The 27,220-nt window shown below is 64.6% G+C and overlaps 1 protein-coding gene across 7 annotated transcripts in view; it reads left to right on the top strand.

The window, feature by feature from the left end:
- Window positions 1–26,340, top strand: part of CABIN1 (calcineurin binding protein 1) — a 101,149-nt gene extending 74,809 nt beyond the window's left edge. For 5 of the 7 annotated variants that reach the window (XM_036874639.1, XM_036874636.1, XM_036874640.1 and 2 more), the window contains 8 exons: window positions 14,320–14,483; window positions 15,363–15,459; window positions 16,220–16,894; window positions 17,857–17,931; window positions 20,441–20,723; window positions 23,766–23,930; window positions 25,641–25,867; window positions 25,963–26,340. In XM_036874639.1, the coding sequence (XP_036730534.1) occupies window positions 14,320–14,483; window positions 15,363–15,459; window positions 16,220–16,894; window positions 17,857–17,931; window positions 20,441–20,723; window positions 23,766–23,930; window positions 25,641–25,867; window positions 25,963–26,106 (1,830 nt within the window). In that variant the 3' untranslated portion in view covers window positions 26,107–26,340. Of the gene's footprint in view, window positions 1–14,319; window positions 14,484–15,362; window positions 15,460–16,219; window positions 16,895–17,856; window positions 17,932–20,440; window positions 20,724–23,765; window positions 23,931–25,640; window positions 25,868–25,962 lie in introns of those variants that run through there. The other 2 variants (XR_005022607.1, XM_036874641.1) reach the window with 2 other exon arrangements.
- The last annotated feature ends 880 nt before the right edge of the window (window positions 26,341–27,220 follow it).

Below are 27,220 nucleotides of genomic sequence, written 5' to 3'. Positions count from 1 at the left end.
AAGAGCACACGGGCTCACTGGGGTCTGTGGGAAGGAGGCGAGGTGGCTCGGGGCCAGTTGGGAAGGATGTGCAGGAATTTGGTTGATTAAAAACAAATTTTGAGATGTTGATCTCTAATTAGGTATAAGAAGTCTAAAATTAAGGTATGCCAAAGCAGGTGGAACTTCCCCATGAAGCCCAGCCCCTTGCCAGGGTGGCACTGACTCTCAGATAACGTCCTGTCACACCCACCCCCCAGCTCCCCATGTGGGGACGCTGGCAAATTTGCTTAGGACAGACGAGCAAGGGCCCGCTCCGGGCTGCAGGGGAGGCCGCCCCAGCCCCAGCGGCTCAGTGCTGGGCTTTATTTCCAGAGAGGGACCCGCCTGGCCCTACTCAGAGGAGGGGTGGGGAACCCTGGGCACCAGGCCCCCCTTGGGTGGGGAATGAAGCCGGCCCTGCGGCAGGGGCACCACAGGAAACCCATGAGGAGGAGACGGCGGTGCTCGGGCGCAGCGAGCTCTCGGAGGGAGGGCTCGACCTGCGGGAGCCCCCGCCTCAGCCCCCCCTTCCTCGGGGCTGGGTGTGAGCAGTGCACCCGGCACCCTGCGTGTGCCGAGGGTGCAGGAGAGGGGGTCGGCCAGCTGCAGCAAGGGGAAGGGGGCAAGGTGGCCGGACAGACCAGGGAGAAGGTGGTCCAGGAGAGGGAACAGAGAGAGGCCAAATGGCGCGTGAGGGTCGGCACTGGGTAGGGCAGGTGGTGCTGGAGAGGGCAGGGCTGGCCGTCCCCAGGGCCGCCCACGTCCATGGTCATCCAGAGGCACGTCCGGGGGAGGGTGCACTCTAGCCAGAGAGCGATTGGATATGTGCTGCAATGCTGCTTGGCTCGGCTCGTGGACTCAGGCCTCTGCAAGTTCCGCCACCTGCCAGCAGGAGCGTCCGGCAGGTGTGGGGGCCCTGCTCCCAGGGGCCGGTCCTCGTCCTCTTTCCTTACAGCGCAGTGGGAGGCCCCCGGGCCACAGCAGAGGCAGCACGGCGCTCTAGAGAGGGGAGGGATGCTGCGCTCGTAACATCTCGCATTTGTTCTTCTGGTTCGGGGCACCCCTGTAGGTTGGGGACAGAGCCCTGCTCTGCAGGACGAGCCTGGACGAATTTGTTCCCCTTCTGATGTTCTACACGAGTGTGAAGGGTTTGGGGGAGGTGGTGGGTTGTAAGCCTGCTTGGGACCCGAATGCCAGTGGAGGCACCAGCTCTGCCTGGGATGTCAGCTTTGTCTGTGGTCAGTGCCTGACCCCCGCCACCCCTTCAGCTCGGCCCCTCCCTGCATGAGGATCCTGTGCTGGTCATCCAGGGAAGACACCTGGCACAGGCCACGGCCACTGCCACCACTTGTGGCCTGAACCTGGCCCCACTTACTCAGCACAGATGCCCCCGAGCCCATAAAGGCCATTCATTAGGAGCCAGGGGTCAGATGGTGGATGGGTTGTCCTAGTTTTCTCCATGTGCACATCAGACATGGCTTTTCTAGGATGCGGGCTCCCCTCCTGAGATGAAACGGAAGCAGCTCAGCAGCCCTCCAAAGACTGGGCTATTCTAGAAGCCTGGACGGTATCTCTCATTTCCAACCCTGACGTGGGGCGGGCTCAAAGGAGCCAAGTGTTAGCACCCTCTTGCTCTGAGGAGGCTCTCTTGGGCCCCATCAAACACACGCCGAGTCCCAGATCACCCCGAGAGGCATCAAAGCCTGCTGGCCTCTCTTCTCCTCGCTGCCCATTCCCCAGACCCCTGGCAGTCCCTCTCTCCATGAGGCCACGTGCAGCCCCACTGCACACACTAGGCACCCCTTGCCCTCCACGTGGTCCCATTGGCCGTCCCTGATCGTCCCAGCCACCCCCACCCCCGCTGCCATGTGGGGAGATCCCTGTCCATCAGCATCCAGCCCACAGGCCTGCCACTTCTTCCTGAAGCTGCTCTGTCCCCCACCCCAACCTTGTTTCTCTCCCTCTGAGGCCAGCTCCGCTCCTGAGCCCCCAGCTGGGCTGGAACTGCCAGGTCAGCCGAGCTGACATGGGCCATGGCTGTGTCAGTGCCTGCCCACGACAGCCCTGGCATCCATGACCGAGACCCTGGCTCCGCCCTATGGTGACTGGGGCCTTGGGCAGGCCCTGCAGGTCAGGCACTGGTGGAGGTGCATGCACACTCGTGTGCTCATCCCCGCGGAGCTGAGCGTGGCATGGGCACAGCTGTCTGCTGAGGTGGATGCTGCCCTGGACCGAGGGACAGGGGTCCTTGTGCCCAGCCCTCTGTGTTTCCCTGGGCAGGTCCTTGTTCCCCACCTGTGTCCTTACTCATGGATCAAACAGGCAAAACAGCTGGACTCAGTGACATCAATGATACTTTGCAGCTGCAGAGCATAATCTGAGCCGCTTTTGAGCGCCAGAGGCTCTAGTGAGAATGAGATGGGGCTGCAGCTGGGGTCTGTGTGCCCAGGGTGGAAGGCGAGCTTCTTTCTCAGCCGTCAGGGAAAGGTGAGGAAGCTGGCTGCCGTGGGCCTGTGAGGCTGGCACGCTACCGGCAGAGAGATTGCTCAGGCACACGACACACAGAGCCAGCATCCCACAGCGGGGAGGCCTGCACCTCCAGACCAGCTGGCAGCTCAAAGCTCCAGTGCTGAGAATTTGGACTGTTAACTCTAAGAAGCATTCTTGCTACCTAAAAGGCAGCGTTGGACTTAGCCTGGGGAAGACTGGAATTAGGTCAAGGCGGGGGCTGGGGTAACGGCCGGCAGGAAGGAACCAGGAGCAGCCTGCAGGTCTGCATTGGGTCAGGTCTTGAGAAGGGGTGGCCGTGAGAGGCCACTGGGCCACATGGTCCCATGGGCAGCGCAGCCGGTGGCACCTTGGCCAGCAGCTAGCTCTAGGTCTGGGTCTTGGCTTTGCAGGGCCCGGAGCCCACCTCTGCTGGGGGTGCAGGCCTGGGGCGTGTGAGGCAAAGCACAGGTGCGTATTTCCAAGGAAGGTGTGGCCACTCGAGGGGGCTGTGCTGCCCGCTGAGAGGAAGGTGACCAGAGAGGTGTGAGCAGGCCCGCCACACGCTCTGCACGCCGCCCCGGGTGCAGGCCTGGGCTCTTGCACACGTTGGTCCATTAGTCTGGCTTCCACTTCCCGGTCCACCACATGCCTCTTGGCCTTGGAGTCTTCCTTTCGACTTGCATAGGGATGACAGCCTCTACCCCAAGCTACTGTTTGTCCTCGGCTGCTCCTCACTCAACACGGACGCCTTGAGACAGTCTGGACCTTGTCTCTGACCACCCTCAGGCCAGGGGCTACTCACACAGACAAGGCTGGAGTCGTCCAGTCTCACTTCCTCTGGCTCCTTCTGGCTTTGGCGGCCATCCCTGGGGTCCCGGGCTCACAGCTCCCCCTCTGCAGACCTGACGGGCATGCAAGTGCTTCACCTAAGAGATGGTGGTAGAGCAGAGAACGAATGGGGATGGCCAGGTGGGGGCCGCAAGAGGAAAGCTGGCCGCCCGACTTCCCAGCATGGACATGGGTGCAGCCCCGGCCTGCCTACCTCCCCGCTGGCCGCCAAGGGGTGCTGGGTGGACGGTGGCTGGGGATGTGAAGGTCAGGACTTCCCAGGGCTGGCCCTTGACCGGGGCTGGACCAGAACCTCTTCCTTAGGGCTGAGGAGAAGAAAGACAGGGTCCTGTAGGCAGTGAGGCTGCCTGGGGTGAGGGCCATGGGGGGAAGGCCTGGGCTCTGGGCCGAGGGCAGGAAGGGGCCTGTGTGTGGGCCGTTTCCTTCCCCAGCTCAGCCCTGGCCACCTCTTCCTCCTGCTGGCCCCCAGCCCCCCATCTGGAAGAGGTCAACGAGTAAGGCCCAAGGCAGGGGGAGGTGGCTCTCAGGGCCAATTACCTGTTGTCCTTGCCCTTGCCACCATCTTCCTTGTCTTCTTGGTCACCCACAGGTCCTGGGGCTAGAGTGGGGAGAGGGGTCTGTCAGGCAAAGCCCCCGTGGGGATCAGGTGGTGTCCTCAGATGTTTGTTTTCTTCTTATGATGGATTGTTGAAATTTGCTCTGGGGGGTTAAGGTTAGGTGTCCCTTGGAGAGGCAGTGGGGCACCCTGATAGTGTGGGGCTCGTCCTGCCCTGAGGTCAAGGGGCTTCTCAGGTGCCAGGCCTGTCTGCAGCACGGGGCTGTGCACCCCCCTCTGCATCAGTCCTCCCCCCAGGAGCCTGCCAGGCTCAGGCAGTCCTGGGGTGCTTGCTGTGACTAGGCCAGTGACAAGGGTGATTCCAGGGGCAGGCTGGAGCACACCCTTCAGCACCCAGGCAAGGTGGCCAGGGACACCCCCCCCGCCCCCAGGATTAACCCTGAACAGCCAGCTCACAGGTTAGGCCAGCCCCTCCCTGCTCACGGGGGCTCCTGCTGGCCGTGGGGGAGCAAGGTCAGGGTGGCCCCAAGGGTGGCATAGTGCTGCAGGAGCTCCCACCCTCTTAGGCCCTCAGGGTGGCCCTGAGGTGGGGAGCAGCTGTTTCTCCGGGGTGGTAGTCAGAGGCCTGTGTCCTGCACATCCAAGTGCTTTGTGGGCAATTAGGACCCGCATAGGGTGCTGACAAGTGCCAGGTGGGGCACAAGGTTTTTTCAGGCCCCAGAAGTTCTCAGGCCCACCAGTCCCGCTATCACAGTGCTGTCGCATGAAGCCCCGGGGGGATCCCCATGTGCACAGAAATGTTTCCCCCTGGGGGGGGTCAGGGAGGGTGGTCCCCACTTCCTTGTTCTACGGCTTGGCAGCTAGAGACGGTGATGCCCATCTCTTGGGGCTCTGGAGAGGGCTGGGGTGCAGGGTGCTGTGTGGTGCTGGAGCAGGCCAAGGAGGTGGAGCCCTCAGGAGCCAGCATTCGCCCGGGGCATATCTCCCCAGAGCTCCTGAGCTCCCCTTGCCCACCATGGCCTCCCGCCTGCTGTGACAGCAAGACCCTGAGCCCCGGGCTGCCCCCACCCGCCGCTTCCAAGCTGTGTGGGAGGCCTCCTGCACACAGGGGCCTGTTTCCAGAGAACTACCCGTTCCACACGCACCGTTTCTTTCTGGCCCAGATGTGATGCCCACACACATCTTCAGCCTCCCTGGGTCTGACTCGACCTGTGCAGGGCATGAGCGTCCCATGTCTGCTCTAGCCCTGGGGACAGCTGGGGGGAGTGTCCCCACCTGTTCTGGAGCCGGCCAGGCCTGGGGGTGGCTCTCAGCCATACTGGACTTCCTGCTGTGTGACTCTGAATCTGTCCCCATGTGTGGGTGTCATGACGACATGAGTGTGGACAGTGAACAGCTGTTGTGACTTGAGGACATGCGGCGGGAGCACTCCTCGCCTGAGACCCAGCCCAGTGGGCATAGCCTCAAGGTGGCCTGTCTCCCTGCAGCTGTGTGGCCTCTGGGAGCCCAGGGCCAGACAGAGAGTCCTGATCCTCCAGGGAGTGTGAGCCACTGCCTCTGCGCCCCCCGGAGGGAGGGCAGGCAGGGAGTGCACAGCCCCCTGGCCGAAGGTTGGCCTTGGGCCGATTGGACTGGGGCACGTGGCAAGCCTGGGAAAGCTGGTGGGCAGGAGCCAGCCGGGGCAGGACAGGTGGAAACTATCTGGCTTGGGGAGATGTCACCAGGACAAGTGTCACCAGGATAGGGACCTGGTGGATCCGAGGCATCTGGGTGTTTGGGGAGGGAGGAAAGAGCCGGGCCCTCGTGGTGCTGAGGGCGGGGAGGGATGGTGGGGAGGTTGGTGCCTGGCCTGGGGGCAGCGCCTTTGCTCAGCCTGTCCTCAGCTGGGGCAGGAGAAGCAACCAGGGCGGCCAGCTCCACAGGAAGCCAGAGAGGAAGGTGCTGTGTGCTCGCTGGGGCTGTGGGTGCTGGGGGCGTCCCTTCTGAGCCCACTCCTCTCAGAAGGGGCACAGTCCCACTCCTGGCACCCGCAGGCCTCTGCAGGGCTGCCACATGCCGAGGCTGAGGGGCTCTTGAGCCTGCCTGGCTTCTGCCCAGCCCCACTCCTCCCCCCAGTGTCTTCTGCTCCTGGGGTCTCACAGCCAACTGGAAAACGAGCCCCCTCCCAGCTGGAAAGCCCCCTGGGGGATGCCGTGATGCCCCTGTCCTGCCCTCCCCCCTGAGGATGGGCCTGGGAGAGTCTTCACTCCGGCTCCCACTGCCCCACTGGGTCAGCAAGGACATCCCCCACTCACCCACGCCTCTGCCCTGCACCGGGCCCTCGGGGCACAACTCCAGGGGCCCCGCGCACAGAGCGGCCCCGTGCAGGGCGAGGACAGCCCCGGCCCGGCGCGTCGCTGGCCCCTGTCGCCCTGCCCTCCGCACTCCTGGCCGCCCCTACCCGGCTCGGCCTGGGACGCCAGGTCCCACAGCCTCCCGCGGTGAGGGCTGTGCCCCCGGACCCTCAGCGGCCCGGCCCGGAACCCGCGAGGATTGGCCGGCAAAGTCAGCCGTGCCGCTGGGCCCGCTTCCAGGCCGAACAGCGAGCGAGCGCCCGCGCCCCGTCCGGCCCCGCCGCCCCGCCCCGGCCCGCCGAGCCAGCGAGCGAGCGAGCCTCCGCGCCATGGCCCGGCGCCCGCCCTAGCTCCCTGCACAGATGCCACGGCGGAGCCGGCGGGTAGGAACTTGCCCGGGGCCGGGGCGGGGGCCGGGCCGCGACAGTGTCTCCCCTCTGCCCGCGGGCTCTGCGCTCTCCCGAGCTTTGGCTCAGTCCTCCGGGCCGGCTCGTGCGGCCGCCCCCCGCCTGGCCCCCGGCCCGCCCGGCGCAGCAGGAAGCCCGCGGGCCGCGGTTTCCCGGGCGCCGCGGCAGAGGAAGTCGGCAGGCGGCGGGGCCGCGGCGCCCCCTGCCCCCGGCCGGGGCCCCGCACAGCGCCAGGTGGGCGACGGGCGGACCGGGACGGGGGCGGGGCCCAGGGGAGAAGCACGCCCGCGAGCCCGGGGCGAGCCCAGCCGACCCGCCGGGGCCGCGAGTGGGCGCGCGGGGGTGTGCGCTGCTCCGGCCGCGCGAAAGCGAAAGCCGCTTGCTCGCCGACCCAGCAACTTCGCGGCGGGCGGCGCGGACCGGGAGCTGCGCGGGCCACTACCGGGGATGGTGAGCCGGCCGGCGGGTGGGCAGCAGCACCCCGCGCGGTGCTTCCCCGGCTATAAATAGCTGCCGTGCGGGGGCGGGAAGATGGTGCCTGGGCTTGGCGAGCGCCGGGCCTACTCCAAGCCCCGGGCTGGGCCGGGACCCTGCCCCGCCGCAGAGTGGGCGGGAGGGGGCGGAGGGGTTCGGCGCGGAGGCGAGGGGGGCCCGGCGGAGTTGCCGGGTGGGCTGCCTCCGCGCTTTTACTTTGTCATTTCTGCTTCTCCCCGGAGGGGGAGGGGACGGACGGCCTGGCAGTTCTGGGGATCCCGTGTGCGACATCTGATTTGGCAGAAGACGCTGGAAACGGGCGGGCACCGGCCGCAGGCAAATTGCAGGCTTCCCCAGCCCTTGCCTGCGCTGGGGACTCATTACCTGTGGATGGCGCGGGGAATCCCTTTCCCTTCGCAGTCCAGCTTTGGACGGCTCCTGGGGGCAGGGCCAAGGCGCCCCTGGCGGCCTCTGTGCAACCTTGCGGCCAGAGAGGCGGCCCTGATGGTTTTGCAGAGGAGGCTGCAGGGCTTCCTGCCCCCAGGGGTGTTCAGCCTCGCCCGCCCCTGGCGCCCTTAACCCAAGGCCTGGAGCAGGATGGTGGCTCCGATTGCTGTGGGAGGTGCAGGGCCCTTAGCCCTGCAGGGCATCAGGAAGATGGGGAGATGGCAACCTGGAAACGCAGTCCTGGCCCCAAAGGCCTCAGGACTCCACCAGGGCAGTTCCTGGAGGCGATGGAGCCATCTGGGCTGGCGGTGGGAGAGGTGATGCCCTGCTGGCCTGCTTGTCTGTGATGTTCACCCTACTTGGGGGCAGGCAGGGTGGAGCGGGAAGAGCTGGGTAGGCTGAGTTCTGCTGCCAGCTCAGCTCCCTGTTGGCTGTGTGCCCTGGAACTAGTCTCTCCGGGGGAGGTGTAAGTGGGGTCATGTGTGGGAGAAGCTGGGAAGGTGCCCTGTGAGTACTGTCGGCCCCAGGGACTCATGGGCACCAGATGCAGCCCTGCACAGCCCTCTCTGCCCTTCTCCGAGTGGTCTCGCTGCTTGGGAGGTTTGCGTGGGTTTACAGGTAACAGGTGTCTCCCCAAGACTGTGGAGGGCGCCGGTATTCTCCCCAGGGCTGCTCTTGACCTCAAGGCCTCACAGTCCAGATACCAACACTTTTTTTTCCTCGGCTCAGGGTTGGGCTGCGGCACTGAGGCTGTCCTGGAAACAAAGTTTTTATGCTTCTCTGGGAAAAAAGGCTCCTAAGCTCCTACCCTGACACCCCTTCTTGCTGAGGGGCTCCCTCTCGCCCTCCTGCTCCTACAGCCCCCAGCCCACTGCTCCTCGGAGTGGGATGCCAGCAGGCTCTCCTGGCCTCGCCTGCTCGGAGCGCTGAGTCACTGCTGCACCCATGCCAAGGGGGGGGCTGCAGGAATCCCTCTGCTGGGGAGGTGGGCTCTCCCTGGGGTGCTCGCAGCATTGTGTTCTCTGTGAACAGGGATGTTGGGCTGAGCGGCTGTGGGAGGCCTTGCTCACCTGTCATGCTGTGGGCGTGGGACAGGTGGGGGCTGGGAGGGCCTGGGCAGGTGGGACGCTCCCTGCATCTTAGGTCAGGAGCCCAGGCACAGGCCTCCAGGACAGCACCGGCTGCTGCATGCCCACCATTGTCCCCTCTGTGGGGAGGGATCCAGCCCGAGGAGAGGGAGAAAAGCTCTGTGGGGAAGGCTGTTCAGCTGACATTCTTCCTAATGATCCTGAAGACTCCGCCCCAAATGTCACCCAGGAGGGGACCGAGTGAGTTAGGGTACACCTGCAGGGTGATGCACGGGGGTCCTTTTAAGTGATGGGGAGTTTTTGATGGTGCAGGAAAATACGCGTGCTCTATTACTGAGTTAAAAATTAAGATGAAAGAATTCACGCTCCTCTGTACCTTCTGCTCAAGACACTTGGGTCACAAGGTCGACTCTAGGGGGCTGCCCATTTCCCCTCACTTGGTAGGGGCTCCCCTCCCTCTTCCTCCAGTTCCTGCTCCTTTCTGGCTTCCTCCCTGGCTTTTCCTGTACAACCCCCTCCCCAAAGTCCTTGCTCTCTTAGCCCCTTTTTCCTTATCCCAATCTCTCATCTGTCCCCTCGCCCTGGATGGCAGCCATCTGTGTCTGCTTATCCCACCAGCATGGACCCCTTTGGGGGTGTGCCTGACCCATCCATGTGATCCCCCAGTCCCTGGGATGCACTTGGCTTTCTGTGCAGTTGCCAGGCTGAGCTGCCCTGGGGGACCCAGGGGCCTCCCTAGCACCTGCGGGGGCTCTATCTGGGGCGCAGACTCCCCCAGGCCTGACCTTGGCTCAGGTGCAGCGCTGGCAACTCCCTCAGAGCCGCCGGAGAGCTGCACCGAGGTTGTGGGGACTTGGGGCCAGGGTTTGTGGTCTTGACCGGGAACATTCCTTTTGTGGAGGGTGTGCAGGCCTGCCTGGTGGCCCCCCAGAAGGTCAGCTCTATTCATGGGGTGGAGGGGCCAGTAAGCAAGAGAGACTCAGCCCCTCCTGCCTGCCCACCGGCGGCAGCTCAGAGTCTGGGGGTGCTGCGTGGCAGGATTCAGGCCCTCAGGACTGGCTGCTGCCCACGAGAGCTAGGTCGGCCCTTGACACCACCCCGTGGCAGCCCTTGCTCAGGCTGGGCTGGGCCTGGGAAGGCACCAAGCAGACACGGGCCCTTCTGGGTTGCCTGCCCAGCCACCTGCTTCTACCTCTTCCCGCCCTCCGGCCTGCTGTGGGTCCCCTATCACCTTTCCCTCCTCACTTCCTACATGAGGCTCCTAGGTGCAGCTGCTTCTCGGCCTTTCTGGGTGCTCCTAGCTGTCGTTACTTTCTCCTCTGTCCTTCTGTTTGAGCCACACCTGGTGCACCGGCTGGGCATGACCCCGGTGGCAGCAGAGTGGGGAAGGGGCCACATCTGAGTCCTGTGGGTGGGGCAGCAGGGGACAGTGGGAGGAGCCCAGGATTCCAGGAAGACTCCCACAACAGGGCCCCAGGGACTTGATCACAAAGCCTCTGAGGCCCTCAGGGTGCTGGGGAGGGCGCTGGCTCCCCCGTCCCTCTGAGGGCAGGGCTTCCAAGTCCCCAGCTGAAGACTGAAGTGACTTGGTGTCACTGCCTAATTCTCTGCACCCCCATTTCTACGTCTGTAAGTCACAGGTCGTGTTGCTGACTTCTTGTTCCTTTGTGAGCCTTCAGGGAGGGCGCAGAGAGTGGGGGACAAAGGGGTCTGGCCCCTGTGTCCTGGTCCCACCCCAGGGTCACTGGGCAGCCTTGGGCGGGGTTGATTACACACACCGACTGTCCCTGCCGGTGTCGACATAGGACGAATCCGAGTCTCCACCCAGTCCGCATGGCCTGAGCCTCATCCCCTTCCAGACAAGCCTGGCCCCGGGGCTGAGTGTGGCTCGGATGGAGTGGAGCCCGACTGGGCCGTGCCTCTCTCGGCCTTCTTTCCTGCCCTGGCATTTCCCGGCCCCTTGTTTTCCTGGGGAGCCTTTGCCTGGGCCCTTAGAGTGGAGGAGCCTTGACTGAAGGGTGGGGCCCGTGAAGGTGACACATGGGGCTGGGAGCCCTGGAACGACCCTGAAGTATGCCATGGAGAATGGCCTGAGTGGTGGCCCAGCAGAGGGTGGTTGGGTTTGCCCTGTGAACCAGAACTGTGTCTGGATCTCTGCCCTCCGTCTGCCAAGCTCGGAGTTGGCCCCGGGTTGGATGAAGAGGCTGTGCCGGCAGCCCTCCTGGGGTGCAGGGAGCCCGGGCTCCTTCTGGCCCACACTGAGGCGGTTAGGGAGGTGTGGACTGGCTGGCCGATCAGGAATCTTGGGGGAAAGGAGCCCCTGCCCCTCCAGGAAGAAGCTCTCCCAAGACCACAATGTGCTGGAGACAGCGTGAGCCATGGGCTGAGCACGCCCTTGGCCTGGCAGCCAGGAGCAGTGCTCCATGCCAGTGGGGCCATCTGCTGTCCGTCCCTTCCCTGGGGCACCACCTGCCGAGGCTGCGGTGACCAGAGGCCAAAACCTCATGGCCCTCCTGCCCAGGCTCTGGCCTCGCCTTGCTTCACAGCCCCCCTTGTAAGTGGATGGCACGTTCGTGGGCAAGGGTGCAAGCTGGCCCAGCTGCACCCCACCATGCCACTGACCCAGCCTCAGCTCCCTTGGGGATGTCTTTAAGGGTCCCCAAGTAGGGCAACCCACCCCAGCTCCCAGGACCCCTGGCCTGCCCAGCTCTGGGGCTCAGCTGCTGCAGCTCGGTTTCCTCAAGAGCAGCAGGAGGATGCCCAGCTCTCGGGGCTGCAGGGAGGATTTGGTAACTGGTATTAAGCGCTCAGCCCAGAGTCTGGGGTTCCATGAATTATTCAGGTGGTTGCAGTCTGTCTCAGTGACCTCATCTGTCAGCCAGGAGCCCAGAGCCGTTCTGATGGGCTGCAGGGTCGGCTGGGACACTCTGGATGAGCCGCTTGGCACACGGGTGAGCTCTGAGCACAGTCCTGGCATTTCTGAGTGCTCTGAGGCCGCCGCTGCACCCCCTGCACCACCCGCGGCTCTCCAAGCAGGCGGCATCCCAGCCAGGATGGAGTGCCTGCTGCCTGGGAGAGGGGTGTCTGGGGGATGGCACAGTGAGGAGGGGGCCTGAGTCGTGGCCCCCCAGCCCCGCCTGGCACCAGAGCTGCCTCCCTCCCTCGAGGCACCCTGTCCAGGACTCTTTTTGTGGGCTGCCTGCTGTGTGGCTCCGACTTGCTGGGACCCTGCTTTGGCCTGTCCTTCAGTCCCCCCAGCGCAGCCAGTCTTCCTCTCACACACTGCTGCCCCCGTTCTTCTTCTCGGTCCCAGTGCGCCCCCTGCCCTCCCTGGGGCCTGCACACGTGCCCTCTGGGTGGGTGCATGGGGGCCTCTGCTGCTGAACTCTTGTGTGAAGGGATGCAAACTGGACCTGTCGTGGTGGCTGCGTCCTGGCTGCCCGAGGAGGGGCTGCTCAGCAGGCTGAGTCAGTGGCTGAGGCGTGAGGGGCCACATGCCTCTGGGCTGGCTGCCGTCCAGCAGTGTGGCTGGGGGCAGGCTGCCCCTTGCTGGCCCAGGCTTCCCACCTACACAGCAAGCAGGTTCAGCCAGCTGTGTGCCTGGAAACGTCCATGATCGTGATGCACCAGACCGTCAGTGCCGGGCTGGGAGAGCAGTCCCAGAGGGTGAGACGGGCAGCGGGTAGTGCCTCCATGTGACAGGGCAGGTGGCAGGCAGACCCCTCTCAGTGTCACCCGGAAATTGTCTTCATTGAGGCATTGCCTGGCAATTCCCAGTGGGCTGGCAGTGGCGGGAGGCTAGCCCACTGTGGCAGGCAAAGGGGGGGGGACACCGTGCCCTCCAGGGAGTTTCTCAGCGTGTGCCTCGGCTCGTTTTGGCACTCCCAACCCAAGGGAAAAAAAAAAAACAGGTAAATGCCTTGTGTCACCGCCCCGTGCAGGCTGTGGTGGGGACCACGGTGATGTCTGAAGTGCCTTGGCGGGCCGGGCCCTTCTTTGGTCTTACACTGCTGGGCCTGGCACCCTCCTGGCCACTGCCATCACACCTGGGGGCGGGGTACCTGGGCCACTCTGGCTGTCCCTCGTTCTCTCCAGTGGCAGCTTTCCCCGAACTGCTGCAGAAGCCACGCCTGCCCAGTAGGAGATGCAGCATTGGTGTTAGTGTCACAGGAGAGGGTGGCCTCGGGCCCCCGGTTTTGTCTGAACGGGAGCCCAGCCTGCCCGGGCGGGCCCTCCGTGTCCACTGTGAGCCCGGGGACCAGGCGTGCAGGCTGTGGGGACTCAGCCCTGAGGGTTTCAAGCTCCTCTCTTTTTTTTCTTTTTTTATAAATGTATTTATTTATTTATTGGCCGCGACGGGTTTTTGTTGCTGTGCACAGGCTTTCTCTAGTTGCGGCGAGCGGGGGCTACCATTTGTTGTAGCGCATGGGCTTCTCATTGCAGTGGCTTCTCTTGTTGTGGAGCATGGGCTCTAGGCACGCGGGCTTCAGTAGTTGTGGTGCATGGGCTTAGTTGCTCCGCGGCATGTGGGATCTCCTGGACCAGGGTTCGAACCCGTGTCCCCTGCATTGGCAGCAGATTCTTAACCACTGCACCACCAGGGAAGCCCTCAAGCTTCTCTCTTGCCCAAATGGATCAGGCCTGGAGGCGCTCTGGCTTCCTTCCCAGGGCTGCTGGAGCAGGGAGGGCGCCGTGGACCGTCCTCCAGCTCCCACGGGAATAGGGCCCTGAGAGGGGCTCCACCTGGACACCCTGCCGTGGGCCCCACATGGGAGAGGCAGCGGTGCTCACGGCTCTGTCCTTCCTGGGCAGGAGTTTCTCCAGGGGTCAGCTGCAGGGACCCATCTGGGAACCTGCCCCGGAGATATGGCTCAGAGGTGTGAGCTTCTGTTCACTTGTCATTCCCTCCCTCAGCCATCCTGGGCTTCACCTCACCTTGACTGGGTCTGAGCGGGTGTCAGACCCCATGCTGGTGGTGGGGCACCTCAGGGAACCAGACCTTGGGGCTGGTGATAGGCAGGGTGCCAGGTGCAGCGATGGGCTAAGCACGGCCGGGGGGGAGATGGCAGTGGGGCTCCCCAGAGCCAGTCCTGCCCCCGCTCAGCCGTCAGACAGTGGAGTTAGCCGGACGGGAAGTGGGGAGGGGATCCCAGCCAGAGCAAAGTGCTGGGCAAAGGTGTGTTGAGGGAACCCGGCATCCTGGGAGCTGCCGGTCATTTTCGGCGGGCCTGTGAGTCTCTGGGCACTGCTGGAGGGAGAGCTGTAGGTTGGGCCCAGGTCTGGGCCTGTCTGGCCAGCACAGCTGCTGTGGTATGGCGGCACCTTTTGACCCTCAACCTCACGAGTTCCTAGAGTTTCCCTCTAGGAAAAGATACCATGCTAAGTCACCACCTGTGCAGGAGACGCGTAGGCCCCGGCTTCTCCCAGTCCTGCCATTTGACCAGGCGCAACCCGTGTGCTTCCCGTGGGGGCCGATCAAGTAAACGGAGGCCATGCAGGCTTTCAAAAGAGGAGGATGCAGAACTATGCACGCGTCCTTGTCTCCCATCTGTGGGAAGAAGCAGGTGGGGGGCCGCACTCCCGTCCCCTTGGGCCCCAGGGCAGGCTCCGATTGCAGCGACCCTCCTCTCATGCCCGCCGCGTCCATCCCGCAGGGCATCTGGCGGATCCCCGTGGACGAGATCGACCGGCCGGGCAGCTTTGCCTGGCACATGAACCGCTCCATTGTGCTGCTGCTCAAGGTGCTGGCCCAGCTCCGGGACCACAGCACCCTGCTGAAGGTCTCCTCCATGCTGCAGCGGACCCCGGACCAGGGCAAGTGAGTGCAGCCGCCCGGCCGGCCGGCCCAGTCCAGCGTGTGGTCAGCCCTGCGGGGGCGGCTGGCACTGCCGTAGTTCAGAGCACAAGCACGTACTGCCTGGAGCCCCTCGGCCCCGTCTGCCTGGGGCGTCTACACTAGCAGGGAGCCCAACCCAGTCCTTCTTTTCAAGGCCCTCTCTGTCCCACTGTCTGGAAACCAAACACCAGCGCCCCTGCCCCAGACTCCCCGGGGCAAGCACGGGCTCTCCCCACTGGGTTTGGTTTCCCCACTGAGACTCTGGACAAGCCAGCCCTTCCTCCTGCTTCCCCCAGCTCGGGGCTCCTGGGGATGCTGTCCGCTCGTGGGGACAACAGGTGTCCAAATGACAGCCAGGGTCCCCAGGTGAAGGCCAGTAATAGTGGGCCGAGCCACAGGGGGCCTGGGCCTCAGAGATAACCAGAGACCTCTTGGGACAGACAGGACTGAGGGACAGCTGCCACTTGCAGTGGTTGGGGGGTGTCCCAGGAGAGACGCAGCTCAGACGTGGCATGGCCCGGCTGCGAGGCCTCCTGCGGCCAGCACCATGCCTCACCTCTTCGCTGTCTCACTCACCTGTGCCGTGCCAGGGGCTGGGGTGGGGGCTTCAGCAGGGGCCTGGAGCTCCCTGGAGATGGGCTTGTGGGAGAGAAGCCGGGGGCCCCCAAGCTCACTGAGCCTGGCCTGTCCCGCCCTGCCCCTGGGGCTCACAGCCCAGCTCAGGGGGGCCCAGGACACAGTGCTGGGCGAGGAGGAGGCTCGGGGAACACTTCTGAGGAGCGGACCCCAGGCGGGTGGGACTCGGAGGGGCACGGGCCGCCATCCAGCTCTGATGCTCTGGCCACCCCCGCATGCCTGCAGGAAGTATCTGCGAGATGCTGACCGCCAGGTCCTGGCTCAACGGGCCTTCATCCTCACTGTGAAGGTGCTGGAGGACACACTGAGTGAGCTTTCGGAGGTACACCCCGCCCACCCTGGGCAGGTCCCCACACCCCCACCTGTGGGCAGTACTCACCTGCCTCCCCAGGTGGGAAGGTCAGTTCAAGGAGGAACTCGCGATCACCTTGTGTGAGGCACTGACGCGCTTGGCTAAAGTGAGCTCGTGGTTGGTGAGCAAGGTGGTGACGCTCCTGAGGCAGCCCTGCCCGGCAGGACCAGCTCAGGAGACAGCAGCTCTCACAGTGGAGCAGATGGCAAAGCCAGTGGCCCCGCACCCTCACCCGCCAGCCCCCAGGAGCTGGTGCACACACGGTCCCTCTTCACAGCTGGGTACCCTGAGGGCCCGGAGGCCAGTCACCAGCCTAGCAGGCGGGGCCGCTGGGAGCCAGGGCCATCGGGCTACAATGCCCCCCTGCCCAGCAGAACTGGCTGGGCCCTGGTGCAGGGGCTCACAGTGGACTCGGCTCTGCAGCTAGCACACTTGGTGGCCCTGGCAGGTCACTTCCTCACAAGGCGCCTGCACATAGAGAAGCCGTTTGGCGAGGGCCAGCTGGTCCTCAAGAGCAGAGCCACCTCCAAGGCCTCATCGGCCCCCGTCAAGGCCGGAGCTTCAGAGCAGGGAGGGCCTTCCCAGGCAGCTCTCCAGGCCCAGCCCTGGCCAGCGGGCAGATGGGCAGAGCCTGAGTGGCCTTTGTGGGTGGGCAAACCTGGCGCCCAAGGGTGCTTTCTTGTGGCAGAAACACCAGACACACTGAGTCTTACCATTGGTTTCCTCACAGGGGTCAGAACGCCCAGGGCCCAAGGCCTGTGGCTTCCCCGGAGCCAGGATGACCACCGACGTCTCCCACAAGGCCAGTCCTGAGGATGGCCAGGAAGCCCTCCCGCACCCCAAGAAGCCCCCTCTGGCTGATGGCTCAGGGCCAGGGGCCGAGCCAGGGGGCAAAGCAGGCCCCCACAACCACCGGCCTGTGGCTGTAGACGCAGGAGATGGTGCAGACCAGGGCGGGGAGCGGAAGGACAAGGAGAGCCCCCGGCCAGGCCCCACAGAGCCCATGGACACGGGGGAGGCCGCCACCCGTGGCTCGGACTCGGAGCGGGCGCCACCCCTGCAGCCAGGCCACCCCCCAAGAGACTGGGGCCCCGAGAGCCGGCCAGCCGAGCTGTCCCTGGAGGAGCTGAGCATCAGCGCCCGGCAGCAGCCCAGCCCGCCCACACTGGCCCCACCAGCCACCGCCGCTGCCCCAGCCACCACCCCTGGACCCAGGACAGGCAGCCACCCTGAGGAGGCACCTCCACGGCCCAGCCGCAAGAGGAAGCTCCTGGAGGACACAGAGTCTGGCAAGACCCTCCTGCTGGACGCCTACCGAGTGTGGCAGCAGGGCCAGAAGGGCGTGGCCTATGACCTGGGCCGCATCGAGAGGATCATGTCCGAGACCTACATGCTCATCAAGCAGGTGGGTGGCCTTGGGGCGGGCCTGGCGGCACTGTTCCCAAGCATGATCACTGCCAGGCCACCTGGGGTGGGCTTTCAGAGTCATTCCTAGTCACCTCTGAGGTTTTCTACTGTGAGCACGAGATAGTTTCAGATATGTTAAAATTCTATTTGTCAACTAAACGTTAGTAAAGCTGGGGAAACATATACCGAAAAGAAAAAGGAAAACAACATGCTTTTAAATGTTTATATTCACCCATAAAGGAAAGGAAACCACTTTGCAGAAATCTTGTCAAGTCTGGCACAGGGAGCCGGGGCCCCCGAGTAGGGGGCTGCAGTGGAGGAGCCCTTCTTATTCTGTTTCCTTTTTTTAAAAAAAACTCCATTAGGCATATGTTTTTTTCTGTATTTAGAGAAAAATAGGTTCTTTCCGCAGGAAGAACCCTGCACTGTGACTGGCTCGTACAGGGTGACCATCCTGATACACTGTTTTGTTTTTAACTTGTGTTAATTTGCACTGCACCTTGTGAGTGTGTCTGTTTTATCACCACCTCACAAGCATCCAGCAATAACTTTTTTTGTTGCTGATAAACTAGAAACAAAGCCCTGCATTCCCTGCTGGTGAGGGTGGGCCCTTTCACCACTCCAGCCTGGCTGTCTCCCTCATGCTCTGCCTAATGCTCATCCAGGGCAACCCCCAGGCCTCTCCGGCCTCATTGCCCGCTTGAGGGGCAGGTTCTGGCTCAGAGTCCACCAGCCTCAGCCCCCAAGGATGAAATAGTACAGCCACAGACATGAACGTGGCTTGGCCAGCTGGGCCCAGAGCAGTGACCCTGGCGGATGGGCCTGGGAGACAGGGCTGGGGTCCTGGGGGGAGCAGCAGTGGGAGGGCTCGTCCTGGGAGCTGTCCTCAAACACCAGGGGCCGGGGGAAGGCTGGCCACCGAGGCCCCTGCCCTCTGACGTTGGGCATCTCCTTGCTCAGGTGGACGAGGAGGCTGCGCTGGAGCAGGCCGTGAAGTTCTGTCAGGTCCACCTTGGGGCCGCCGCCCAGAGACAGGTAAGTGTGACCCTGCCTGTGCCAGCCTCGTCGTGTAGAGCCCGCCCCGGGCTGCAGGCTGGTCAGGTGGGCCCAGGGGAGGTGGGCAGCTGAACCTCAGGCCCTGAAGGAGCCCCTGACCACCCGCCTGGGGGTGCACCAGACCCCAGCTCTGACTGTGCGTGTGACATGAAGGTCCCCTCACCCCCGCACCTTTTCTCTAAACAGGGAGGATGTTCCCTACTTAGTCGACTTCAACTGGAAAGGTCACTTCTTTGCACAGAGGTGGAGCTGGGATACGGGGCTGATAGGAGCAGGGTGGGCGGGGGTCCTGGTGTTTGTCCAGCATCGTGTTTTGGGAAGATTCCCTGCTGTGGGGTGGAGAGGGTGGGCTGGGGCAGGGGCCAGGTCAGGTGAGCCACAGGTGGGGATGATCCCGGGCCAGGTCACTAGGTCAAAGGGCAGGTACGTGCCATTTGGGTAGGTGCGGCCTCTTTGTCCCCAGGGGTGGCCTGACTGCCCTGCCCCAGCAGCAGGCCCGGCCTTCCCAGTCCTCACTCTTCCTTGGGCCCCCTGGGGAAGGGTGTCATGAGGGAGTCCAGAGGCAGGAGCTGAGGGCAATGGGCGTCCAGCTGCAGCCGGGGAGTCGTGTCCTAGTCCCTCAGTGGCTGGCTGCCCCTCGGTGTCCAGATGGGCTTTTTCTCAGTGGAGCGGGGCATCGGGCCACTACCCCACCTGGGCTCTGGGTCCAAGGCAGCCCAGGGGTTCAACCTTCACCAAGTGGGCTGTGGGCCAGACAGGTGGGCCAGACCCCCAGCTGAGGGCAGGAATCCCTGGAGACAGGTGCCCCACTGCCGGCAGTCCCCACCGCCCTGCTATTGCCAAGGCAGCAGAGTTCACAGTGCAGCCACCTCATCACAACCTCTGCTCTGTGGGACAGAAATGACTGCCCGGGGCCCCAGAGCAGGGTCGGGGCCAGGGGTCCCCCTCCTGCCTCCTCCACCAACCCAGATTGGGGGAGGTGGGCAGTGATCACTCCAGAGAAAGGAGGGCTGTTTCTGATGCAGACTTTTTAAGGTGCTTGAAATGATAGAACCACACAGGAAACCCCCAGACAGCTTCCCCCTTAACTGGTCTCTGGTCTGAGGTGAAAGGGGGTGCTGAGCTGGCAGGAGCCAAGGGCAAGGAGGGGACATGAGGAGATGGAGGCCCATGGAGGACCAGCACCCAGCTGCGACCTGGCCTGTCAGAGGAGCCTAGGAAGCGACCTCAGGGATGACAACCATGTCGATCACAGCTGTCCTGGGCCTGCCTCTGGCCAGCGCTGCGGGGGAGGTGGCCGTGGCCCTGGGAGCCACTGCTCCCACCCATTTTGTGTCCATTTTGCTGGAGGCATTTCCGAGTTGCCACACAGCCCGGCACACGCCAGGAGGGTGCTCGGGACATAATTAGAGGCTGAGTGCCATCACCCGTGGCTCCCGCAGGACAGGGACACAGCACCCACCTTCCGCATGTGTCTGCCAACGACAGACAGGTCCTGTCCTGCCCGCCCTCCCACTGGAGGTCTGGGCTCATCCCAGACGCTCACTGCACAGCAGAGTCGCCGGGGTGACCGCACCCCGTGAAGCCGGGGATGGGGCGTCTCCAGCAGAACAAATGTCAAAAGAGACAGGGTCACGGGGGAGCAAGGTGCTCCCAGCAGGCGTGAGGCTCCCGCACTTGCAGCCCCGGGCAGGGGTCTCCCCGGCCCTGGTGCGGGCTGGCTCAAAGAGTATGGTGGGCCTGGGGCTGGTGGCCTGCAGGTTGGGGCGTGGCTTAGGCACTGGGGTGCAGCCCTCAGCTCTGCTGCCAGAGGCCGCTCGGGGTCCCTGCCCCACCTCGCATCTGCTCTCAGAGAGCTGTGGCCGTCACACCGCCTGGGGAGTAGGCTTCAGGTGCAAAGTGGAAAAGGCCTAGCGGCAGAGGGAACTGTGTGCACGAAGACAGGGAAGCCCTGAAGGGCCCGGCTCCCTGAGAACCGACGGCCCGTGGTGGGGGAACCACGGGGCAGCCGAGGCCAGGCTGCCGGCAGGGGCCACGCTTGGGGCCACCTCGGGTGCTGTGGCTGTGGGGCTGCCCAAAGCCTAGGAGCTGACCCTTGCGGTGTCATCCCGGCTGTCTCAGGACCCCTCCACCAGTGGCCTTGGGAAGTCGCCCTCCAAGACTGACCTCCAGTACTGCAGTCCCCCCTTGGGGGCCACAAACTTGTGCCCCGGGTCATGGCTGGCATGTTCCTCCCAGGCTGGCACCCAGGAGTGGAAGGGTGAAGATCCCGGCCAGCCTGATGCCCCTCCACTGAGCCCCTGCCAGCGTGGCCTGGACGTTCTCCTAGGGAGGGACTCTGGGCCCCCAGCGGTGTCCCGAGTTGGCAGAATGGGCCTCCCTGGTAGCATTGGGGCCCAGAGCGGGGCACCATGACAGGTGTCCTGGGGTATAGTATGGACTCAGGCCTGCCCAGCTGGCCTCCCTCACCTCCCCTTTGTCCTCCCAGGCTGCAGGGGACACACCCACCACCCCAAAGCACCCTAAGGACAGCCGAGAGAACTTCTTCCCTACAGCTGTGGCCCCTGCAGCCCCCGACCCCATGCCGGCGGATACCCCTCAGCGGCCCAGCGATGGCCACACCAAGCCTCGTCCTGCTCAGGCTGCCGCCCCGGTTGTTGTCACCTGTCCTCCCTCAGCGTCAGCCTCTACCCCAGACCCGTCCAAGGATCCCGGGCCCCCACGGCCACACAGGCCCGAGGCCACCCCCAGCATGTCCTCTTTGGGCCCAGGTGAGTCCCATCCCTTTCACCTGGTGGTGAGGCCTGGCTGGGCCAGAGCAGGGCCCAGACCCCGTTGCCAGCCAGCGGCAAGTGCTGCTCATTGCATGGAGAGTGTGGGCGCCTCCAGCCTGGTGATCCCTGAGAAGCTGTCTCCACCCCACCCCACCCCACCCTCACGGCACCCACCTCACCATGTTTCTCCTCCCATGAGGATTCAGGAGTGGGGAGGGGGTCCTGACCCCAGCACACACGAGACCTCTCAGGTCTGTGAGCAGTCCTGGGTGCCTGCTGGGCTGTGGGGCAGACCTGCCCAGCCCCTGCGCCCCCGGGGCGAGGCAGACGGAAGCCAGCCAAGCTGAGGCGGGGGCTGCGGAAGGATGGGGCTGGCGACTCTGTCGGCAGGAGGGAGCCCCAGTTCCTTCCAAATTTAGATGCCACTGGGAACGGGAACGGCAGCCCGCGGGCAGGGGCAGCCAGCAGACCAGGGAGGGCAGACGCTTCAGGACAAACACACACGCACACACGCCCTGCACCTCTCCCTCCCTGCTCCGCGGACCTGGGGCCAGGCTCCCACCTGCCCGCACATCCCTGCTCGTCCCCGAAGGCCAGGCTCACCTGTCCACCAGGAGCCATCCACGTGGAGGGCCACAGCTGGGGTGCTACTGTCCGCCATGCAGGCTCGGCCGTGTCATTTCCTGACCCATCTGAACAAGGGGACAGTCAGCCCTGGCAGGAGTGCCCGGCCGGAGACAGACCTGGAAGCCCGGTTAGCCGTGACCAGGAGCGCTGCTCCCACAGGCTGCTCTGCCCAGCTGGAGGCTGAGGGCCCAGGCCCCCCACCTCGCGGGTCCCTAGTTTGCTCTGAAGGTGGGGAAGTACAGGGACCCTCTACGCAGCCAGTCACAGCGGTGCTGGCCACGGCCTGAGACAGTCACCTCCCCTGGGGTAGCCCCTGCAGCCGAGTGTTTAGGGAGGAGCCTCTGAGGCCGAAGGGCCACAGGTATGGCTCCACCCAGTGGCCTGGGCGTCCCCTCTTCTCTGCTGTCCCATGTGTCTCGGTGTCCACACCCAGCAGAGCAACGGTGGCAGACGGTGAGCACGACCCTACAGGCGGGTTTTGCTGAGGGTGACTTCACAGGGCGGTGGTAATGACCATCCATAGCGCGGGGAAGCCACTCCACGAAGACCTGGCTGCTGTCCCTTGGCCTGTCACCGCCCCGCCTGACTCCTGCCCCAGAGGATCAGTACTTCGGGGGCGTCAGGCCATCAGCTGGTCCCCTGGGCGCTCTCAGGTTGTTGGTGGCCTCAGGTTCTCGCCAGCTGTTGGCTGGAGGCCCCAGTTCTCCACTGTGCGTCCCCCCAGAGGGGTCCTGACACTACCCATCGCTGCCCCCGTCTGCTCACCTCCCTGTTTCCTTGGGTGTCTGCCCGCCACAGGCCAGGACTTGACTTCCTGCTGATGGTGCCTGGCCCATGAGTGATTGAGGGTCCCTCTTGCTGAGGTGGTCAGGGCTCCAGGGGTGGGGAGTGGGCGCTCCACGCTGTGGGACCAGCTGGGTCAGGACTCAGAGCAGGGGAGCACCTGTCTGTGAAGGGTGCCGCCCACCGGATGGGGTTGAGGGGGCCACAGTGCCGGCCTCGTGCCAGTCGAGAAGCCAGGGAGAGTCTGAGCCTGGGTCAGGGGCGCCGCCAGGACACTGGGCCTTGGGGACTCAGCGACCAGGCTGTGAGTCTGCCTAGGGAGCAAGGAGAGTTGCCCCGATGGCTCAGGATTCCAGCCCGTCCCCCTGCTTCCACAGAGCCTGAGGCCTGGGGGCTCGGGGAGCCCCAGATAGCTCTTCCCTGAAGGCTGAGGCCCCAGGCAGGTCCCTTCCCCGTTGGTTCCCCCCACCGCCCCGCCGTGGTCCTCCTCATAGGGCCGCCTGGCCTGAGAAGCACCTCTCCACATGCTTGAGTGTCTGCTGGACTTCCCTGCCTCGAGTGTCCCTCCTCCTCTGGCCACCCATCAAGAAGGGAGGCCGGACCGTGCCCTGGGGGCAGGAGGGACTGATACCTGCCTCCTGAGGGCAGACCTCGCTTCCTGCCAGCCTGGCCTGTAGACTGCTCCCAGCAAGGTAGCCCCCTGCCCACCCCCCCAACCCAAGCAGCCCTTCCAGGTTGCTCGGCCAGGCCCTCAGTGTTGGGCCCAGCCAGGCAGGGCTTTGCCACCTATGGAAGGCCCTGGACCAGACAGCCACCGGGCCTGCCTCGCATCGTGGGTGCGTGCACAGTGCAGTGACCCATTCCTGCCCCGGGGCCACAGGATTCCTGCTGCTCCACCTGCTCCGCGGGGCCCAGGAGGGCAGCTCTGGAGCCTCCGAGGGGCTCATCCCTGCCTGTGGCAGCGTGTGGAGCTGGACCCTGGGAACGAAGAGGCTGTGACTCTGACTGCCAGGCAGTCAGAACCGAGAAGGGAGGGCGTGGCTCGCGGCCAGGCAGCAGGGCAGGTGCTGTCCTCCAGGAGCTGGAGCCGACAGGCAGGAGGCCCATCTGTCCCCCTGCCCAGCCAGGGAGGGGCCAGCGTCACCACTCCTGGCCAAGTGGGGAGCGGCAGGGTGTTGGGGTCATGGCCGGCGTGGCAGGAGAGTCCGGGCCTGAAGGGGAAGGAGGAGGAATGGGAGTGCAAAGAGGCCGGACGTGGCTGGGGGCCCTGGGGGCAGGCGCACCTGTGCCGACTGACCACCTGGCACCACAGAGGCCGATTCCCAGCCCCCTCCTCGTGCCTGGAAGGTGTGGCCTGGCAGGAGGGTGCCAGGCCCGCCACCGCTCCATCTACTTTGTCCTTAGCTGGATTGTTCGGTTCCAGTGGGCACTCCTGTAAGCTGGGGTGGGGCCCCCGCTGTGTCAGGTTCATAGCATGTCCACAGGGGGTGAGCGGTTTCCTGCTGGTACCAGCCTGGCCCCACCCCGGCGATTGTTCCAGCGGAGCCCCTGCGCGGCCATGGTGGAGGTGGAGGCCCCTATCCCGAGGGTGGGGGGCGCGTCACCCACAGCCGCGCTGTGTCTCCACAGAGGGAGAAGAGCTGGCAGGAGGGGCGGAGGGCACCGGCTTCCTGCCCCAGGAGCCGCGGTGCAGCGAGCAGGTGAAGACGGCCCCCGAGGGCCCTCCAGCAGAGCCGCACTGCTGGCCAGCAGAGGCGGCCCCCCGGACAGGCGCCGAGCCCACGTGCAGCCAGGGTAAGGCCAGTCGGGAGCAGCCCATCACGGCCCCCAGGGCCAGCAGTCAGCGGGTGCTTCTCGACAGAGGGGCCTGGAGTGGGCCTGGGGGCGAGGTAGACAAGAAAGGCAGGCCAGGCAGGGGAGGCCTGGCTGGAGAGCTTCCTCGGGGGAGGGAAGGGCCCCGAGAGCCCCCCCACCCCTCCCCCTGCCTTCCACCCTCTGCTTCACAGAGGGGAATAGCTCGGGAGGTGCTGAGCCCAGGCCAAGGTGGCCTAGCCGAGAGGGAGGGGTGCCTGTGCCCAGATGGGGCCAGGGGAGGGGCAGGTGTGTGGGGGGAGGAGTCAGGGGTGGGCAGAGGGCTGGCCGGGTTGGGCGGAGCCAGACGGGCATCCGTGTCGTGTCTGTGTCTGTGTCCGTGTCTGAGTCACAGCCCGTTCCCACCAGCCGCCTCAACCAGCCAGGCCCCTCGGGGACTCCTCAGGGCTGGGGCCTCTCGCAGACCCCACTCAGGACAGCAGGGCCTGGTGCCAGCCCGAGGGAGTCGGGCATGGGGACTGAGTGAGCCCCGCTCCTTTTAAAGCCACGGAGCAGCGGAAGAATGTGGACACCAGCCAGGCTGCGGCTCCTGGAGGCTGCCAGCCCACACTGCTGCCTCGGGCTCCGACTCATCCTGAGGCGCGAGGGGAAAGTGGATGCTGGCTGAGTGGCCGGCTCTGGGCCCCAGCATCCTCCCTGTGGCGGGAACGACCGACAGCATGTGTGTCCTAGTGATCTCGGGTGGCCTTGGCCTGCAGCGGCTTGAAGCAGGGTTTTGGTTCCCGGCCAGTGAGAGTGCTGAACCCTAGCCACTAGACCAGTGGTTAGTGACAAGGCCCTGGCCCTTCGGCTTTGCAGAAAAGAATTCCCACAAAGACGGAAAGTAGTGAAACAAGTAAAGTGTTTATTAGGAGGAAAAAGTGTACAGTACATGTGGACAGACACACAGGTGGGCTCAGAAAGAGAGTGGCGCCCTCCTGGTAGTTTGAATCACTTATATGGGGCATTTCTTCCGGGTTTCCTTTGGCCAATCATTTTGATCTGCCTGGTTCCGAGTCCGTATTTGGTATATCTCAGGATCCTCCCCTGTGTGCGCGCCTCTCTTAGCCGAGATGGATTCTAGGGAAGAGATCTATATGGGTAGTGAGCATCACTCCCCTTTTGACCTCCAAGGAGCTTTCTGGTCAGGAAGGTCTCTTTGACTTGAGAATGAGGAATATGTGGTCTGTTATTTCTCATCTGGGCAGGGCCCAGCCTCCTTTCTCACTTGTCCTGCTATTTTCATCTTGGAGTATCTGTCTACAGGGAGCTAACTCCAGCTGTTCGCCCTGGGGGCTCGTCTATCTCCTGCCTCACTAGGATGGTCTGAGAGCTCACGTGCATGCCTGGGAGGTGCGGGGCTTGCCCATGTCCCAGCCCTGGGCACCCAGTGAACACTGTGCTTTTGGGGGTGCCCCACAGCCCAGAGCCAGAGCCGGGCCCTCGGGGAGGCAGAGAGACAGGAGGAGGCCTGGGAGCCTGGCAACCAGCACAGGCCTAAAGAGAGAGGGTAGGGCGGTCTGACGCGGCCAGAGGAGGCGTCTTGGTGCCTCTGTGGTGCAGGGTTTGCGGGGGATGAGGCCCAAGCAGGGGAGGGGCAGGCGGGCCCGGGAGGCTGAGAGCCCGGCTCAGTCCACTGGGTCCACCCTGCAGTTGCCAGCTCCAAGGTGCCCAGTGGTGGGAGTGCCCAGCCACCCGAGGGCCACCCGGGCAAGGCTGAGCCCGGCCGGGCCAAATCACGCCTCCTGCCCAACATGCCAAAGCTGGTCATCCCCTCGGCCACCACCAAGTTCCCCCCTGAGATCACCGTCACGCCGCCCACCCCGACCCTGCTCTCGCCCAAAGGCAGCATCTCAGAGGAGACCAAACAGAAGCTGAAGGTGACTGCAGGTCCTGGGTGGGACACAGGGCTGGGGGCAGGGGGTGGTGGTGGTGCCAGGCTGCCACTGACCACTGCCCCGCCCGGTCTGTTCAGTCAGCCATCCTGTCTGCCCAGTCGGCTGCCAATGTGAGGAAGGAGAGCCTGTGCCAGCCGGCCCTGGAGGTCCTGGAGACGTCGAGCCAGGAGTCCTCGCTGGAGAGTGAGACAGATGAGGACGATGACTACATGGACATCTGAGGGCCACTCCCCACGCACCACCACCACCCACACCCCCCCCCCACCCCGCCCGGCAGGGCGTCCCCACCGCAGGGCCACAGGCCACGGGAGCCCAGCAGGGCCCGCCTCCTTTTTTATGAAGTGTTTTTCTTTGTAAACGTGACTGCCCCCAGCCAGGCGGCCGCGTCCACCCTCCGCGGGCTCTGCCTGGGTCACGGCAGCGGAGGGTCCTTTTTTGGTTGCTTTTCTAATAAAGATGGAACAGTCGTCTTGGCCTCTTTGTCCCCTGGGGTGGCGATCCCTGTCCAGGCTTTCTGGGCCTTCCTCCCCCAGGCCAGGTCAGGGCCTGACCCACAGGCACCCGGGGAGCAGGCGGGAGCCACACGGGGCAGACACTCCCGGGAGAGACAGCAGCCGGGCCTGGAAGGAGCACAGGGGTGAGGGCACGTCCCTCCAGAGTCAGGGTCAGGAGGGTCCCAGCCGTGCTGAGGAGGTGGCTTGCACCCCAATGTGATGGGCACCCTGGGGAGGGCCCTGAGAGGCAGGGGGCAGCGCTGACCTCCCACCACACTCGCCCTCCGACAAGACCAGCCACATGAGTCAGGTGGCTCGGTGTGAGATACAAACGTGGGGCCCCAGCAGAGTGATGCTGGCCCCACCATCCCGGCTCCAAGCCCGTCTGTTCTGTGGGAGCACCTGCCCTTCACAGTGTCAAGCCCCTCCGTGCCGTGGGGGCCCAGCCGCCAGCCCCACAGCTGGGGGCCGGTCCTGCTCTGGGGGCCTCCTCTGAAAGGCGTTCTGTCCGGGGAGGGGACAGAGACCCTTCTTGCTGCGCTGTGCCCCTCGTGGGCTGGACGCTGTGCCCCCACCCCCCACCGCCTGGGAAGAAAGGCCCAAGAGGCTGGGCACTGCAGGGCCCCCAGCCCAGGCCCGGCAGAGCCACGTGGGAACCCAGGGCGCTGAACTGGCACTGACTCAGGCCCTTCTCAAGGCCACAGGGCCTGAGGGGACCAGCAGTTACTCAGCTGAGCCCCCTGGGACCCCACGCTGCACTCCTGGCTTCTGGCGCAGGCTGGGGAGAGGAGGTGGCCACCTTCCTTCCCCCGGTCCACAGACCCCTTTCCTGGGAACAGCC

Source organism: Balaenoptera musculus, chromosome 14 (assembly GCF_009873245.2).
Source record: "Balaenoptera musculus isolate JJ_BM4_2016_0621 chromosome 14, mBalMus1.pri.v3, whole genome shotgun sequence".
Lineage (NCBI taxonomy): Eukaryota > Metazoa > Chordata > Mammalia > Artiodactyla > Balaenopteridae > Balaenoptera > Balaenoptera musculus.
Note: the sequence above shows the minus strand (reverse complement) of the source record. Positions and strands in the feature narration are given on the sequence as shown.